The sequence below is a fragment of the Micromesistius poutassou genome, assembly GCF_964030765.1.
Source record: "Micromesistius poutassou genome assembly, chromosome: 16".
NCBI classification, from domain to species: Eukaryota; Metazoa; Chordata; class Actinopteri; order Gadiformes; family Gadidae; genus Micromesistius; species Micromesistius poutassou.
Genome location: NC_140286.1, coordinates 2534613 through 2551249, shown reverse-complemented (window position 1 = coordinate 2551249; position 16637 = coordinate 2534613). Strand labels below are relative to the sequence as shown.

At 43.3% G+C, this 16637-nt stretch overlaps 2 protein-coding genes across 2 annotated transcripts in view; one reads left to right on the top strand and one right to left on the bottom strand.

Annotated features, from left to right (window-relative positions):
* Positions 1 to 13074, top strand: tmie (transmembrane inner ear; the record flags this gene model as incomplete). Its single annotated transcript, XM_084481426.1, has 6 exons — positions 1 to 111; positions 3271 to 3388; positions 4741 to 4890; positions 9386 to 9552; positions 12764 to 12788; positions 13052 to 13074. The coding sequence occupies 6 exons, from the start codon at positions 1 to 3 to the stop codon at positions 13072 to 13074; spliced, it is 594 nt and encodes a 197-aa protein (XP_084337552.1).
* pth1r (parathyroid hormone 1 receptor) overlaps positions 11324 to 16637 on the bottom strand; it is a 38581-nt gene continuing 33267 nt past the window's right edge. The window contains exons 7-13 of the mRNA XM_084480571.1: positions 16164 to 16317; positions 15608 to 15668; positions 14980 to 15046; positions 14667 to 14761; positions 14088 to 14229; positions 13600 to 13641; positions 11324 to 13485 (exon numbers count right to left, since the gene is read on the bottom strand). Of these exons, the coding sequence (XP_084336697.1) occupies positions 13117 to 13485; positions 13600 to 13641; positions 14088 to 14229; positions 14667 to 14761; positions 14980 to 15046; positions 15608 to 15668; positions 16164 to 16317 (930 nt within the window). The 3' untranslated portion in view covers positions 11324 to 13116. The remainder of the gene's footprint in view (positions 13486 to 13599; positions 13642 to 14087; positions 14230 to 14666; positions 14762 to 14979; positions 15047 to 15607; positions 15669 to 16163; positions 16318 to 16637) is intronic.

Sequence of the window (16637 nt, the reverse complement as noted above, 5' to 3'; positions counted from 1 at the left end):
ATGGCGGGGCATCGGCCCGGGCGTCTCCGCCAGCTGGTGCTGCTGGGCTGGGGAGTGGTGCTGCTGGCTCACTGCTGGTCGTCCGTGCTGTCCCAGATCCCGGATCCAGAGGTAAGAGCCGGGGTATCGCTAGTCCATGGGTTTCCCCCCCTTTCCCCGGGACCGGCGGACGGAAGGGGGAAGGACACCATTGATGTCCCGCGTGGCTTGAGCAGGTGTAGCTTCATGCATGAATGAATGTGTGTTTGTGTGTTTATTGCTGAACGACGGACGTGTGGACGGGGCCAGCCCGGCATGGTTTAACAAAGACCGAACACACCCGCAATGAAACCCGAGACGTTTGCATGGATCCACGGAAAAGGATCATAAATAAAGTGGGGCGGGTTCACGACCAGTAATGCAACTGATGTCTTGTTTATGTCGGTTTGATAACCTGAGAGGGTGCAAAGCAGTCGGTTGAGCTGTGAATGGGTGTGTGTGTGTGTGTGTGTGTGTGTGCGTGTGTGTGTGTGTGTGTGTGTGTGTGAGGTAACCATCACGATGGTGACACAAGCTAAGCTGGGGGAGGAACAGGTAACATATTACATGACAACTAGTGGGATCTGACCCAACAAAACACAACAACACCTGGGCTGAACGAAGCCATGCCATAAGCTCTGTATCCATGTATGCATGTGATGGGTTCATTTTTAGATGGCTGAGACAATATAGGGGACATTATATACAGATTGTGCTGTTATAAACCTCAACAAAACAATAGTGGTTTAATTGTGATGTATCAGATGAATTAGTATGTTGCAAAATGCATACGGATACTGTAATGATAGCATAACTGACACTGGTGTTTTCAATTTGACAATGCTAACACTAATTGTATGTAAATGGACATTTGTTTAAAAATAAAGAAAAAAATAAGCATTGTAAAATAATTAGTACTTTGGCTGTAGTCTTATTTGGTCCCATGCGCTAAATCACTAAATTTGCCAGCTGAACAAGGAAGAAAGAATGCACATATGTAAACAAAGACATGTCCTTATGTGATGTTCTTTATACATTTGGGTATTTGCTACACCTCCATAGCACATAAATATGTTGCTCAAATGGTATATTTGAGGAACACAACTGCATAAATGACTGCATTCAACTAGCGCTCACCAGTGGCACCTCAAAGCGCTTCATCCAATCAAATACCCATTCCTTACCGACGGCGTCAACCACATAGGGTTAGGCGTCTTGCTTAGGAACACCTTGACATTTAGCTAGGAGCCGGGATCTAACCAGCAACCTTCCTATAATCCCCCCATAGTATTAGCATTAGCTAAACATTATACAATTTGCAACTTTATTTGTGTACTTGTTTTTCTTTGCTCACCTGTACCCCACTATGTGCGCCACGCATGCGAGGGCTAAAGCGGGACCACCATGTGACCTCCTATGATTCGATGTGACATATGCGTGGGGGCCTCCCCCCCTGAGGGCCGCCCAAACACAGCTCCGCCTAGTTACGCATCGGACCCTCACAGCGCATTGGCTGGTGTGCATACAGAATTATATATGTATTTATATTTATTATTTTGCAATTGGTGTCCTTACATTTTTCTTAGATATGAGGCTCATTATTTTCATTTTGAGAGTACAAACTAACCGTTCGCCACCGCCGTTCGTTGGAGGGCGTGAAAAGACGACGGAGGGCCTTTGACGTTATCAAGAGATGTAAATCCAATTTCACACAAAGCCTCTCGTTAATAATTTTGCAATGCAGTTGTGGGAAATAAAACTGCTTCCACAAGAAAAACCTCTAAAGCAGTGCGAATCTGTATTTAAAATTGGCGCTATCGTGAACGAGCTGTGATTGTGAAATAAAGACGGTTGACCTTAATGAAACGGTTGAATTGGCACAAGGAGGACGGAAGAAACAAATTAGAATGATATGGCTAAACACCTAGAATGGCGAGGAGAAATGTATTCCCATTTAGAGGAATAAACTGTGCGTCTTGACTGCTCACCGTGTGGAGCTTGTTTTCATGATGTGTTTAGTGACACTACTTCCTTTACGCACAGATTTTCCTTACATATTTAAGTGGTCACTCAAAACAGGACTTCTATATGATTGCGGCCCAGTAAATGTGCATCACGCAGTCAAGTGTTTTATGTGGGTGAGTGAATATTGGTGATCACTGATGCAGTTGTTTCCTCCCACCAAGCTCCAATGAAAAGTTCCCGCCTTTTTGCGCTATGTATGAAACATAACAGGGCTTGTACTTCACAACGCCACATTGCAAGGACCGCACACATTTTGGAAGCGTAGGAGCATTTCACTGTTAGTTATTGCGTTGGATGTTTTTTTGGTTGTTGTTTTGTTATTCACCGTGAAGTGATTGGTCATTAGAGGGAGTTGTTGTGCTTGAAACTCTCACAACGTTTCTCATGCTAGACAAAAAAGAGTCATTAAGAGTCGTTATTTGAGGGTTTTACACTAGCACTACCACAAGTCTCTGGAGCCCTCTCAACATGGCCGAGTTATGCATGCCGAATGTAGCCCTACAATCTGTCAGCAAACAAAATCAAACCAGCTCTCTTAAAAACATAGTTTGATACTGATGGATGGATTTGTCCAGTGCATTGAACCAAAACCAAATTGCTGTAGCATTCAAGTACACGCATTCAGCTTTCATACTGTAAAGTAGTCAACATAAAATATATCCTTTTATAGTTCTTGCTTTTACTTCATATTTTTTGATTTCAGCTATAGTACATTACATCTCCATTTTTTGTCAATACATGCGTGTGTGTGTGTATGTGTGTGTGTGTGTGTGTTTGTGTGTGTGTGTGTGTGTGTGTGTGTGTGTGTGTGTGTGTGTGTGTGTGTGTGTGTGCGCGCGTGTGTGTGCGTGAACGTTTCTCTGGTTATGTGTGTGTGTTGTAGATGAAGCCTATGGTAATAGAGATTAAGATAAAGAGATTTGGGCGACAGGAGAAAGACAATAATGAGAGATTTATTGAGAGTTGCGTAAAAAATGCCTTTATTCAGTGTTCTGCAGGTCTCTCTTACAGCCTCAAGTCATGGGCTGGTTCTCAGACCCACTCTATCTCACGAAAGGCACTGCCATCTTTTGAACCGGTGCTCAGCATATTCAGTCAACTGCCTTCTAGGAATATCTTAAATGCTCCCATTCGTAAAGACACGTGGGGCGTGACCCGGTCTGCAACGTTCCTTATCAAGAGACTACACGCATAAATGAACCTCTTCCTGTTCCTTTCATCCCCCAGCTCCTACCCACAGACCCCCCGAAGAAGCCCGACCCGGTCAACTCGGAGACGGTGGTCTTCTGGGGGCTGAGGCTGTGGCAGGTCATCGGCATCTTCTCCATGTTTGGTTTAACGATTGGTAAGTAGAAGCACTGTTTCCTGAAATGTACATTGAGATTGATGACATTGATGCATTACAGTTTGGTAATAACCAGTGGAACTGGTGTGCCTTGGGTATTTTGCCAACGCAGTCTCACTCCGAGTTTGTCAAAAATCAACGCTTGTTCAGGGGCTTTTGGTGTTAACTGCTGACACAAAGGGTGTCCTTGTGTGTCTTCATTCGACGCAGGGGGTTTTCAACTCATTACAATGTAATCCCTCCCTGTAATCCTAACCCTAACCCTAACCCTAACCACTACTACCCTAACCCTAAACGCACACACAAAAGCACTTTCCCTGGGCATCAGATATCGCCGTGGAGGGATTACAAACCCCCTGCGTCGAATGAACATGCACAAGGACACCCTTTGCGTCAGCAGATAACGCAGAAAGCCCCAGGCGTCGATTTTTGACAAACTCGGAGTGAGAATGTGTTCATTTTGCCACCCCAGGTGTTAGTCAGGGGGAGGCAGATCCGGGGTCAGAACGATCCACTCCCAGTCGAAAGCTTCATGGTTCGAACCCCTGTAGTCTGCAGTCGACCGTTCACAAGCGTCCATTCCCAAAATGCCTCACCCCTCGTTAGTTACATTGATAGTATCCAGCTGAACGAATAAATAGGTCAGTAGTTTGGTCAGTTCACTCACAGCAAGGAGGTTATAGGTTCAAATCCACCCGGGCCTGAGTGCATTAGGCGGGTTCTTCTACCGAGTTTATAGACCCCAGGGTCTTGCTCTGGGTGCCCGGGTTTCCTCCAAAGACACGCACATTAGGGTACATAGCACTGCAGTTCTCAGTTTATTCGTTTATTCGTTTCCAGCGAGTCAAGTCTTGAAATGTTATAGTTTCACAAGGAAACAATAATTTAGGGAGCCAGTGATTCAGATATGAATCACTACTGTATCATAAAGTCCATCCATAACATCAGGGTAAAATAGATAACAATAACCGAATGCCGTAGCTTTTGCATCTTAATTGTTTTGGGTTTAAAGAAAAAAGTGTGAACAATAAACACAGTCTATGTTTTTGATTGTTTAATAAAAAGATTGTGTATTGACGTTTATTTATGTGATGATAAAAAAAGATCAAAACCTTTTTTGCAATGATTAAAAAAACATAACGTGATTAAGTCAGTTTAAAATGACCTGCTGAGACAGTGTTGTGAATATCGTGTTATCTCCAATCCCATCATATTGGACACTGTCTTCTTTGTCTATTGATGTTCCTATATAGTGTGACCGCAGGAACGTGTAAACGCATGTTAATTCCAGAGCAATAATGAATTCTGACCCCTTTCTCCTGCGGCCTATATTCTCCTCCCTTCTACCTCAGTGATCACGTTATGCTGTGTCTTCAAATGCCGAATCCCCAGAACCAAGAAGGAGATCGAGGCGCGGAACGCCCAGAGGCTGGCGGCTAAGTCCTATGCCAACACGCTGGAGACCGTCCCCCCGCTCAGCGAGCTCACAGAGATCCCAGGCTGTAAGTGCTTCTGGATTCTACTTCACATGGTGCATCGAATATTGCAATCGGTGACCCTGTGGCTTCACAGGCGGCTGTCCTCCTATAGCAGAACGTCCTCGTCGCTCCCTTCTCTCTCGCTTCAGTTTCCCTGTTTAACTACTTTACGACTTTCTTTTCTGTTTAACACTTTAACTCTTTTCTTCTCCTCTTCCTTCCTTCCCCTCATCTCCCCCTCACCTCTTCCCTGTTCTGTCCTTCCCTTCTCTCCTCTTCTCCCTGCTCCTCCTGTTCCCTTCCTCCACCTCTTCCTCTCCTCTTCCACACTCTCTCTTTCCTTCTTTCAACCTCTTCTCTCCTCTTCTCCCTTTCCCTTTCCCTCTCCTCTTCCTATCTCTCTTCTCTTTTTTCGTCCTTCCTCTCCTCTCCCCGGCCTCTCCTCTTCTTCTCCTCTCCTCCTCCTCCTCTCCTTTCTTCTTGTCCTCCAGCGGAGTCTTTGGCCAGCGTGCAGACGGTCTCTGAGCAGGTCCAGCTTCAGAGCGCTGAAAGCAGCGAGCTACCGGTAGTCAGAGAGGAGGAGGAGAACAACCCTCCACTGGATTTGCCAGAGACAGCCTGACCTCCCTCCTTCCCCCTCATCCTTCATCCTCCCTTATACTCCTCCTCCTCCTCCTCCTCCCTTTTCCTATTCCTCAATCCCCCTCTTCCTCCTTCTCATTCCTCATTCCTTCTCCTCTTCCTTTCTCCTCCCTCCACCTCCTTTCTTCTCCTCCTCATCAGCCCTCGATCCTCTTTCCTTCTCATCCTCCTTCATCCTCCTCCCTCCTCCGCCTTCTCCTCCTCCTCCTCCTCCTCCTCTACCTCAAACTCTCCCTTCTGGCGTTGATTTAGACTGTAGGCCCCCATGCCGCCTTATGATTGAGGAACGCCTCGAAACAAAGTGTGTATGTTGGGTGTCTTCTTTGTGCCTCTTTTGTGTTTCTAATGCAACCCCTGGGCTGCTCCCTCTACCTGGAGTGGGAACAGAAAGGATCCACGCGCCTCAGTCAGACAGTTGTCAGGGTCATGATATTTATGCACCACTTAGTGCTTTATATAGAAACTTTGCGAAAAAAATCCTTTTCTCTTTTGCCTGGAAATAAGCTGTGCCTATTTCTCGCATGCCATTATGTTTGAAGATGTCCCTTTTTTTTTATTGTAATCCTCTAAGCACCAGTTCGTGTGTATAGAGGCTGCTCTGAGAGGTCGTGCACATTGTGGTTTTAGTAGAGCCAAAACAAATAATCATTGTGGAATTTAGTGTCCTGAATGTCGATTATTTAGCCTTAGATATGTTACGTGTTGTGTATGATGCCTGTCTTATTTCACTGGTGTTTTCTTTGTGATTGTCTGTCTGTCAGCTTCTCTGTCTACTTCTCTCCTTGTGGTCTTTTCTTCTTCATGTTTAATAAAGATTAATTGTAGTATAACTTATTAGTATTTTCATCTAGCCAACACCAACTTTACAGCAAACATATTTAGGTCTAATCATCTCCTTCTCTCTGTTATACATTTGGATCCTTTTTGGGGGTTTTCAAAGGTCAAATATTGTGACAGATTTGGGCTGACAGCATTGGTCTGTCGTTGACAGATTATGACGCACAAAGACACAGAAAGCCTTCTTCATAAAAGTATTTATTTGCCTAGTCATGACCACTGCATTTCTCACACAGGAATGAAATGTCAATAGTGAGTTGACGTTGGTGAACCCTGAGTTATATTTAAATATGTGTGCATACATAAAACCATATCATCACATTCTGTGATAATAATATCCCATAATAACAGAGAGGGCTAATGGAGCAGAGTGTGGAGAGTGCGTGTGCGGCCCATCATTCACCTCTTACTTTATCGAGAGATAATCTGATGCGTTCGGCTAAATCCTTGTCCGGTCCATAAACGTAATCACCCATGTGGAAGGGATAACATGTTTTTAATATGCACTGCTGCCATTACAGAGTGACAGGATGAACAGATACACTCACTGGAACGGAACTCAAAACACTCCATTATTATTATTATTATTATTATTATTATTATTATTATTATTATTATTATTATTATTATTATTCTTGCTAGGGAATAAATACAAATGCACATGCAATTTGTATTTAACCAGCCCCCAAAAGTTTGTTAACAGAAAGGAAAAGACCATTTGGGTCAAACTGTGACGACCTACAACCTCATCTGTGGTATGCCAATGTTCAAATGAAAATAGTTAGAAAGTCATGATGAGTTAATTTTAAATAATTAAACAATTCATCACTGGTACTCTCATCATCACCATATAAATATCACTAGTGCTTTGACACACAAATATCTGCTGTGCAGCATTTGCACCTGAATGGATAAATAAAATTAATAAATACATATAACAAATCAAGCAAAATCCTATATATATATTTTTTTTCAAAACGATCCAATCCAACAATCCCTCCTGTGACTTAACTGTGGCTCTACAGTAACCACGGCGATGGTCACAAGGTGAAGGCATACCAAGGTGCCAGCTCCTAGCACTTCCATTCCCCTCAAAAGCAAGCAGTGAAAAGTCTTTGTCAAAGCAGACAGGTTATATCTTTCTATCACATTTCAACACCTGCCCCACACTTCCTCCTCGAAACACACACATACACATGCACGCGCGCACACACACACATACACAAACACACACCATAATTCACGAGAGAGAGATAAAAAGACCAAGGGAAGGAAAAAGGTGGAGGAATCCTATCTGTGGGTGAGAGCTAGGTTTAACAAGGTTGTGATTGACAACCTGGCGCTGGCTCATGATGGGCTTTAGAGTTCCTCTCTCCCTCACTATGATGGCAATTTAGCGCAGATGTCCACGGCAATGTCAAGGATAAGAGGTGTTACTAACAGCAAACGCAACAGCGCTTATTTAATTGCTGGTAATAGGTTTCATGCTGTGTTTTGGGCCTTGCCCCCTCAGACCTAATGGTGTGTATGAATATTAATATTAGGTCCCACGACATGCCACCAGATGTGGTGCGATTAGCCGTTTTGAAAATCTGTCTGTTATGACATCACAGGTGGGCGTGTCCACCTAGATGTGTGTGCTGGATAGATCAGTCTACCAGCCTACCCAGTGGACTGCAGCAAACATTGCTCATCTAGCCGTCACACATCTAGGTGGACACGCCCACCTGTGATGTCATACCATGGCACGTCATGGGACCTTTTAAGGCTGTCAACAGTCAACACAAATAATACCTATTGTGTAAAATCATATGAATACGATTATGGATGATGTGTGTGTGATGTGTGTGTGTATATAAAATATATATGTATATATATATATAAATATAAATATATATGTGTGTATATATATATATATATATATATATATATATATATATATAGGGTACAAACAGCCTTATATTTTCCTTGGGCAGAGGGTGCACAACTTAATATTTCCCTCATTGATCCACAGCTTTAAAGGAAACCAATTACACAGAGAGTAAGGGCTGTTGAACTTGGGGAATATATGAATGAATTGGCATAAAGGATTTCATGGACACGCATAGCATTACAACAAGTGAGGCATTTATAGAAGACACTGTCTTTTTTTTCACATGTGGCTCCTGTTGACTGATACTGTAGGATATTTACCCTGGATATTTACATGTCGGAAAAACGTGACCACTGAGGCATAATTTTCTTGAGCAAATGTCTGCGGTGTGTAAAGAGACACCAGTGTTTGTCTCCCCCCTTACTCTCTATACCTTTTCTTGCTCTTTCCAGTCTATGAAGGCACAACACGAGGAATATGCTAATTCCTTAATCCAAAGCAATGGTACATACTATGCTTTATGTATACTTTATGCTTTTAAACAGACAACATATGCCATATATTTCTTTCCTGTTGTGTATGAAATATACCTAATAGTGTTTATAGAAATCTATACATAATTCTTAGGACGTTAGGGAGTTATGCAACATTCTTAGTGCAATTATTGCAATTATATAGTTTTCCCAAAGTGGAATATGGACATACCTTTTCGGTATGCCATAATACACACCCAAACTTGTCGGACTGCTTTCCTTCACGCTAATACTGCATGACATGACCCCACATCCAGAATTCAATGTGGTGCAGAGTGAACCAGCTGCCCAGGATGCCTCTGAGTCTGCTGGACATACCAAGTAGCATTTCTCGTCATTAGGCGCTCATTACAATCCTATTAGAAGAACAAACAGACCATGTTCATTAGGACCCATAGAGACCTCTCCGCCTCTGTTGGAACATGACCTACTTAAGGCTTCCTCTCCTAGATTCCCTTCTCCTCTTTCCCGCTAGCCTGGTTTGTTGTGGGGGGGCAGGGTGAGGTGAATAGGGGGTGGGGGGGGGGGGTCCTGGTGTGGTACCAGGTGTGTGTTTGGCGTTTGTTTTCGTGTAGAGATTGAAGCCTTTTTTTCTGACTCTTCAACCTTGTTTTTTATTTTCTTCCGGTCGCAGCTGCGAAGGTGGCGGAGGAGGAGGTGGAGACAGTGGCCGGGAAGGTGGACGGCAAGGAGGGGAAGAAGGCCAAGAAAGGAAAGGAAGGGAAGGAAGGGAAGGAGGAGAAGGAAGAGAAGGAGGAGTCGGAGGAAGAAGGGAAGAAGAAGAAGAAGAAGAAGAAGAAGGCAGAGGACGAAGAGGAGGGTGAGGAGGATGAGGAGGCTGAATCCAAGAAAGGAGGAGGCAAAGGCAAAGGCGGAACCAAGAAAGGGGGTGGTAAAAAGTGAACTGCAAAAAGAATTTCAATGGAGAACAAAGACTCTTATTTTCTACGGACAGTCTCTCATTTTCTACAAAGCTGCCGACGCTGCGAAAGGAAAAACAAGTGAACAAACCTCATATTATCCAATGTTGGGTAGGCCTACTTTTGGATGCTTTTTATGTTTTGTACATACTGTTGATTAAAAGAAATACAAAGCTGAGGATCTAAATATTTTTTAAGATGTTCTATTGATGAATTGTGTCTTGTATCTGCAACTTTGTTATTTTTCACACCAAGGCATTTTTTTTTATAAGCAACCAAGAGAGCAATACAGTAAAAATTATATATTTATTGTGTTATTTTGAATACACAAACAGCAAACACCATCTTGTTTGATTCCAAATGTACATGTACATGTATTAACTTGCCTGAATAACAATGGACTAAAAAACAAGCAAAGGTCTCTTGCAAACATTCTCCACATATCAGAAGCAAAATCATATTTATGAACAATGAATGTATATATATATATATATTTTAGTATGATATAAATAAAGAAAACCAACTTTTATTCTATGAGAGGTATTTGAAAACAATTACTATAACCTTAGCTCTATGACAATTTGCCCTGTTATACACTTGAATCCAAAACACAATCAATTTACAAAGTACAATCGAAAACAAAATACTGTATTGTAGTTCATTAAAGTGCTTTTTAAATGTTTTTTTCCTTTCTAAAGAATAACAAGGGTTGAATGTACGGTTTACTGTCATTTTGTCTCGTTTTTATTCTTACATAAGACTTAAGATTTGTCTGGGGTGTGTAACCGTGCCAACCCTGACCATAGACGCATATGACCCGCCACAGCCTCAGCCCCCACAGACTGGGAGAATAGTATTTACACATTAGCACTAGCGAGTAGCAATAGCTACAAATCGGGTTATCCTTACTTCTCATACATCTTCATCACTTGCCAAGACCTCTAAGTCCACGTAAGAGACCTTCAAGATGCTAAAAAGCTGAATAAGGAAGTTTCCTCATAATGGATTTTGCCATTTTAAGACATAGCTTATTGGACGCTCCCATGATGGGCAGTCACATCTTATTTCCCATCGCAGCCAGTTGTGAGCCAAGCGCACATTGGGCTTAAGCCGACTTTACCATGTGGACCAATAGCCAATGGGTGAGAACCAAAATAGAAACGGTAGCGGAGGAGTTAGGGTGAGGCCAACAGAAGGGTCATAAGGGACACAACAAACTGTCACCGTGAAAGGCTGAACGGCTGGCTTCTTCTGACAGTTACACCCTCAGCTTCAGGCACACACCAGTGTGAATAAAAGTGAGATGAAACATCCTTTCTTTCGCGGCGTCATGCAAACAAGAAGCAAAAAGACCAAGAGTATAGTTTGTGCCAAGCAACGGTTGTCATTGTACAGCAGAACAAAATCAAAGTGACACTAACTTGTCAGTGATCAGGATGACATCCAAACTCATTAACAAAATGCTTTGGGGGGAGGGGGGGGGGGGGTAATGCATTGTTTTCTATTTCAGATGAACACATTTTCTTCTCAAGTGACGATATTGTAACCTAACAACTTTTAAGACATTGCAAATCGGGGCACTGTAAATAACACTGAATAAAGGTAGTAACTTTCTTTGGTAAAAGTGATAATGCTCCTTAAACTGTAAACACATTTACAAAACACCCACACTCATTGTTACAAATAGAAAATACACAAGACATAACATTTTAAGACTGGGCCATCTAACAATTAATTCCAAGACACAAACACAGATTAAGAGAAACAACATTATATGCATGGAAGGTGGAAGGAAAAATACAGTATTCAAACTATGCAAGTGTGTCAAAGGCTACACATCTTTATACTATGTTTTGGAAAGCAGTGAGTTTTGGATTACAAAGGCATTTGATTGATTACCATCTCTACAGTACTGGCATGGATCTAATTCAGATAAGTAAGAGAGGAATAACTATGATTTTGCAGATATTCAGCTAAATGTTTTATGAATGTTAACCCTCTCCTCTAAAAATATTCACACGTTTGTGATTGTGGATTATATACAGTATTGAACATTCGGCAACACCAAAATCTTTTCTTCAATTTATGTACACTTAATTAGCTTGATAACATATGGATAAAACACTTTTAGCTCACAAACACAACGGCTTTTTGATCTTTGTAAACATTGTGACTTCTATTTAAATGTATACATTATATTTACAAAATACAAGCAGCATAACACTGTACTATATATATAATACTTCAGGCATACTAGTTCATTTCTCTCTTTCCTTCCTAGCCCCAGAAGATACAGGTCTTAGAATTCCAAAGGTATTTGAGAGTTCTTTGGAATCCATATTTGATTAACATTCCATTGAGGAGGAGGAGAAAAAAAAATCAATTTCCTCCACTCTGAGTTATTTGGTTCCCTATGAAAATATTGTGAGAAATTGTCTCTAAGACGTACGTACATACGACCGTTCCGTTGCCCTGGCACTGACTGAAATCTACCTAGGTTGGTGTTAAATACTGTTATACTTACACCTTTGAAAATATACAATGACTAATTACTTAAATACTATGAAACCCCATATAAAAACATAATTTGCAGACTTGTTTTTTGCGGAAATGCTCAAGGCCTTAAATAAGACAATAATTAGCAAAGAAATGCTGACTAACACAACTTTAAGACTTCTGTGCAAAAAACAACAACAGAACAGGGATTCTAACGACCTGAGTACCTTCGTGTTTACATAGAAGCACATCCTGTGTTCAGGTCATTGCATGACATTCCATTCCACGGTGCATAAACTGAGTATAGACGTCCATTAATGCTCTCAATATGTAGTTCCTCTCACTCATGATATCAAAACGGACGAAACACCTTCGCCATCGGTCCTCAAGACTCCAGATCCACTTTAACGCACAAATGGGATTTAAAAGCGCATCTGCCAAGTAATTGTTGACTCACGTCTACTTGGTCGGCCAAAATGAGGGAATTAAATCCTTCTGTCAACAAAAAAAAAGGATGAAAGAAAAACAAACAAACTGTGTAGTCTGGACGGTGATGCGGTGTGGAAGGGAATAAGTGATCGGTGTCTCTTTTGCAGAGTCTTCACACGTTCGCTGTGGCAGGTGCGAGGAAGGTTTCCATGCCAATACAGACGGAGGGCTGTTGCTGTCCCCAAAATACAGTGATACCCACGTTTGTCTGGGGCTTGGTTAGTCATCCATAATGTCCTGGCTCATTTCACAGGACGCCATGACAAATAACGGCAAACATGGAAAGCAAATGGAGCTGGCAGTGACCGCATGGCAGTCCCTCTCTCCCCAAAACCCGAACCCCCGAGAACACAAGAGCGCCTATGTTTGTTCAGCTTGGATCTTTTTTCGTGAAGGTCTTTTTCTCACCAACCGGTGACTGGAAAAACTCAACCGGAGCGGGAGGAGCAGGAGCAGGTGGTCACATGACCGTCTCCCTCTCCTCCTCCACCAGGGGAGCGGGTTTCTTCTCCTCCTCGCAGGGCCCGTGCGCCTCGCTGCCGGGCTCCTCCTCGGGGACGTGGAGGTCCTGCCCCGACGAGGGCAGGGAGTTCTCCGACACCGAGCCGTTCTTCACGTAGCCCGGCAGGGTCCGGTGGCCGTTGACGGGCACGGGGCCCAGCCTGGTGGTGAGGTGCAGGGCCAGGGGCCCCCGCGCCGTGACGTTGGTCACACTGGTGTGCGACACCATGGGCCCGTAGCTGTACGTGTTGCTGCCGCTGCGAGCCTTCCTCTTGAAGTCCAGGGCCAGGGTGCGGCGGTTCCAAGCCTTCTTGATCTCGGCCTGCACCTACGGGGAGACACTCGGGGAGTCAGGACACAGTGGCTTTGAGGAAAAGGGCTGAAAGGCATCAGGTGAAAAGAGACTTTAGAAAGAAGTCATGAAAAGAGAGGAATTCCTTACCTCCCCATTGCAGAAGCAATAGATGATGGCCACAAAGAATCCCTGGAAAAGAAAAACAAGGCCCTTCCGTTTTATAATATGATTATAATTTGTAATACTAATTTAATAATAATATTTTTATAATACGTTTTGAATATGTTAGTGTGAGTTGCTATTGCTATACAGCAGGATCCATACCGGGGCTGTCCCGTCTTTTAACTGAAACGTAGCCGCTACTGTGTGGTGATGGACGGAATACACATTTTGTAAGGAAACATTGTCTTTGGTACCAGTGGTACCCTAGTGAAACACAGGCTGATCTAAAGTGTGCGGGTGCTCGCGGCTAACTACGGTCACCCCTGGTTACGAGTCAAACAAAATAGGTTCACAGTTTACGGGCAACCCTTTTTCTGCAAGTCAGTTTCAATAGGCCGTGAATCACTGAACAAACACGACAGCCACAAGATGGGGACAACCAACAAACAACACAGTCACGCTAGCTGCCTTGCCTGGAAGGAGTTGAACAGCAGCTCATAGTGCATCTGGATCTGCCAAGGAATCCCGGAGACGTCCGTGTACGGCATGGCCATGAACACAATGTAGTGCACGCCGAACAACGGCATCAGCACCAAGGTGGACTTTAACAATTTCCTGTAAAAAAACAAAAACAAACAAACAAGCAAACTCTTTCATTTCACTCAATCTTTTTTGTACTAATGACTACTTCCCATCCAGTTACGCATCACCACCCTGCCAATGTGGTTAAAAATAGCCCCATCGTCCTCAGACACAGGGCAATCCATGCCCTAATCCAGAAAGTGACATTCCGATATAATTGCTAAATAAATAACCACAACTTCTTGAGTGGTGTCCATCATGACAGCCTCGTATTGAAGGTGTCCCGTCTGGAAATCTGAAATTTATTGCGTGACGCCAAAAAGGTTAAGTATATTCATATTTTATAATGCTTCCTGGGCTCTGAGGTTTGTAACATGAAATTAAATGAATAATTCAACAGTGTGGGTCTGATTTGTTTCCCGGCCGCACAGGATGACTGGGTCGCAATTAACATAGCGGAGCGGGCTTACCTGTACTGCTGGCGCGTGTCACATCTCCCTGCATTCGTCTCTCGCAGTTTAGTCGCCAGGACTCTGATTATGTTCAGGAATAAAACAAAATTGACCTGGAAGGGAGAAAGTATCCACATAATAACACACATTACGGCGCATTATCACCTGTAGATTACACGCGGCATCGCGTATCACAGGCTTAGAGCAAATTAGTCACACGTGCTGCCAGGGGGCTACAGCTAACTCGAGCGAGCGAGCAAGCGAGCGAGCAAGCGAGAGAGAGAGAGGAGAGAGAGTGAGAGAGAGACTACAACTCAAGGTGCATGCTTACCACGATGGCAGTCAGGATAGGAATCTGAAAGATCCCTGTCAGATTGCCTGCACTCAGATCCCAGCACCTGCAATCACGAACAACACCGGTTATGTGTGTGCGTGTGTGTGTGTGTGTGTGTGTGTGTGTGTGATGTGAGTGGCTGCGCAAATAGAATACAGAAATCCTCATTCTGTGTCATTTGGAATGCCTGTTGAGTGTTTCTCGAAATCCAATATTAAATCTTGCCAGAATAAATATAATAAATAAAGAAGTTGGTGTTGAGTTATTCTCTGCCACAGAAAAAAAATTTTTTTGATGGTAAGCCATTCTCTTTGGTCTTTCTAAGACCAGAGAGAGAAACCAGGGACGACACTTTATTCCCTTTCAGGTGCCGATGCGGACAATTTAAATCATTCCCAGTGGCCAGCTGAATTTAAAAATCAATCCTTTTCTCTTCTCTTTAGATACCACCTCACCTGGTTTGGGATCACCACAATACCTTGGTTCATTAAATGTGTCTGCTGCTCCTTGTGCGTTGGGGTCAACCCTATTGTTTTCTATCGATCCCATTGGGTTTTTTATTTATCCGATCGTGTCACTACCTGCTGTGCATGCTGAGGTCAAAGTATGGACCAAGATGACTTACTCTGTATCGGCCAGGGTGGCTCTGACACTCGCCCACACAGTCACAAACATGGCAGGCACCCCTGAGGGAAACACAGCATCGAAAGAAAATCAAAAGCCGGTCGGTCATTCAAACCCTAAGAGTATGTTGTTACGCACATCATGACAAGAGTGACCTTGTCAGTGAAAAGGAAAGAGTGATCTTTGAAAAGGAAACAAAAGGAGAAGGAAATTTGGTATCACAGCATCCACATTGTATGCGCTGTGCTCTTTTCACAAATATGCACAGTGTGTACAATGCAGGGACTGTAAGGCCCATCACTTATGCTCATTGTTTATTCAAAGCAATGTGCCACAGCATTTCTGGGAATTGGGTTGATTCTGACGTATTTCTTGGTTTGTTTTGGTAGGTTCTGCATATAAAAACCTTACGAAGATGTACAGTTCACACACTACATAAGCTGTAATTCCAAGTGCATAAGAAAAGAGGGATTGACGCACTCCAGAGTAATCAAGTCCTCAATGCGACGCACCGTGGAATCACCGGAGTGATTGAGCAATTTGAGCCAACAACTCACCCCAGCCAATCAGAGTGAATCCCCACAGATACTTCCTGTCGGAGAAGAAGGTCATGAAGATGAGGCTGTGGAGGTACAGGCCCTCCACCAGGATCCAGTAGTAGTTAGTGGCCAGGAAGTAGAGGAACACCGTCACCACCACCTTGCATCCAATCTGCAGCACAGGGAGGGAGAGACAGACGGTCAAGACAGACAGACAGACAGACAGACAGACAGACAGACAGACAGACAGGCAAACAGACAGAACGAGATATAAGGTGTGAATGTTATCTGGGAACATCTATCCAGGCTCAGTCTTACCGAGGGAGACAGAATGCGAAGAGGGATCTTTGTTTTTAATAAATTGCGGTATTGACACACACGCCTCATAAGGCATAAGCCTTATGAGGCAGTTACGATGAAGATCTAATTTTGTTATATTTCTCTTGGTGCCCTTTATCCCCATGTGCAATATGATAAGCATTAACTTCTCAG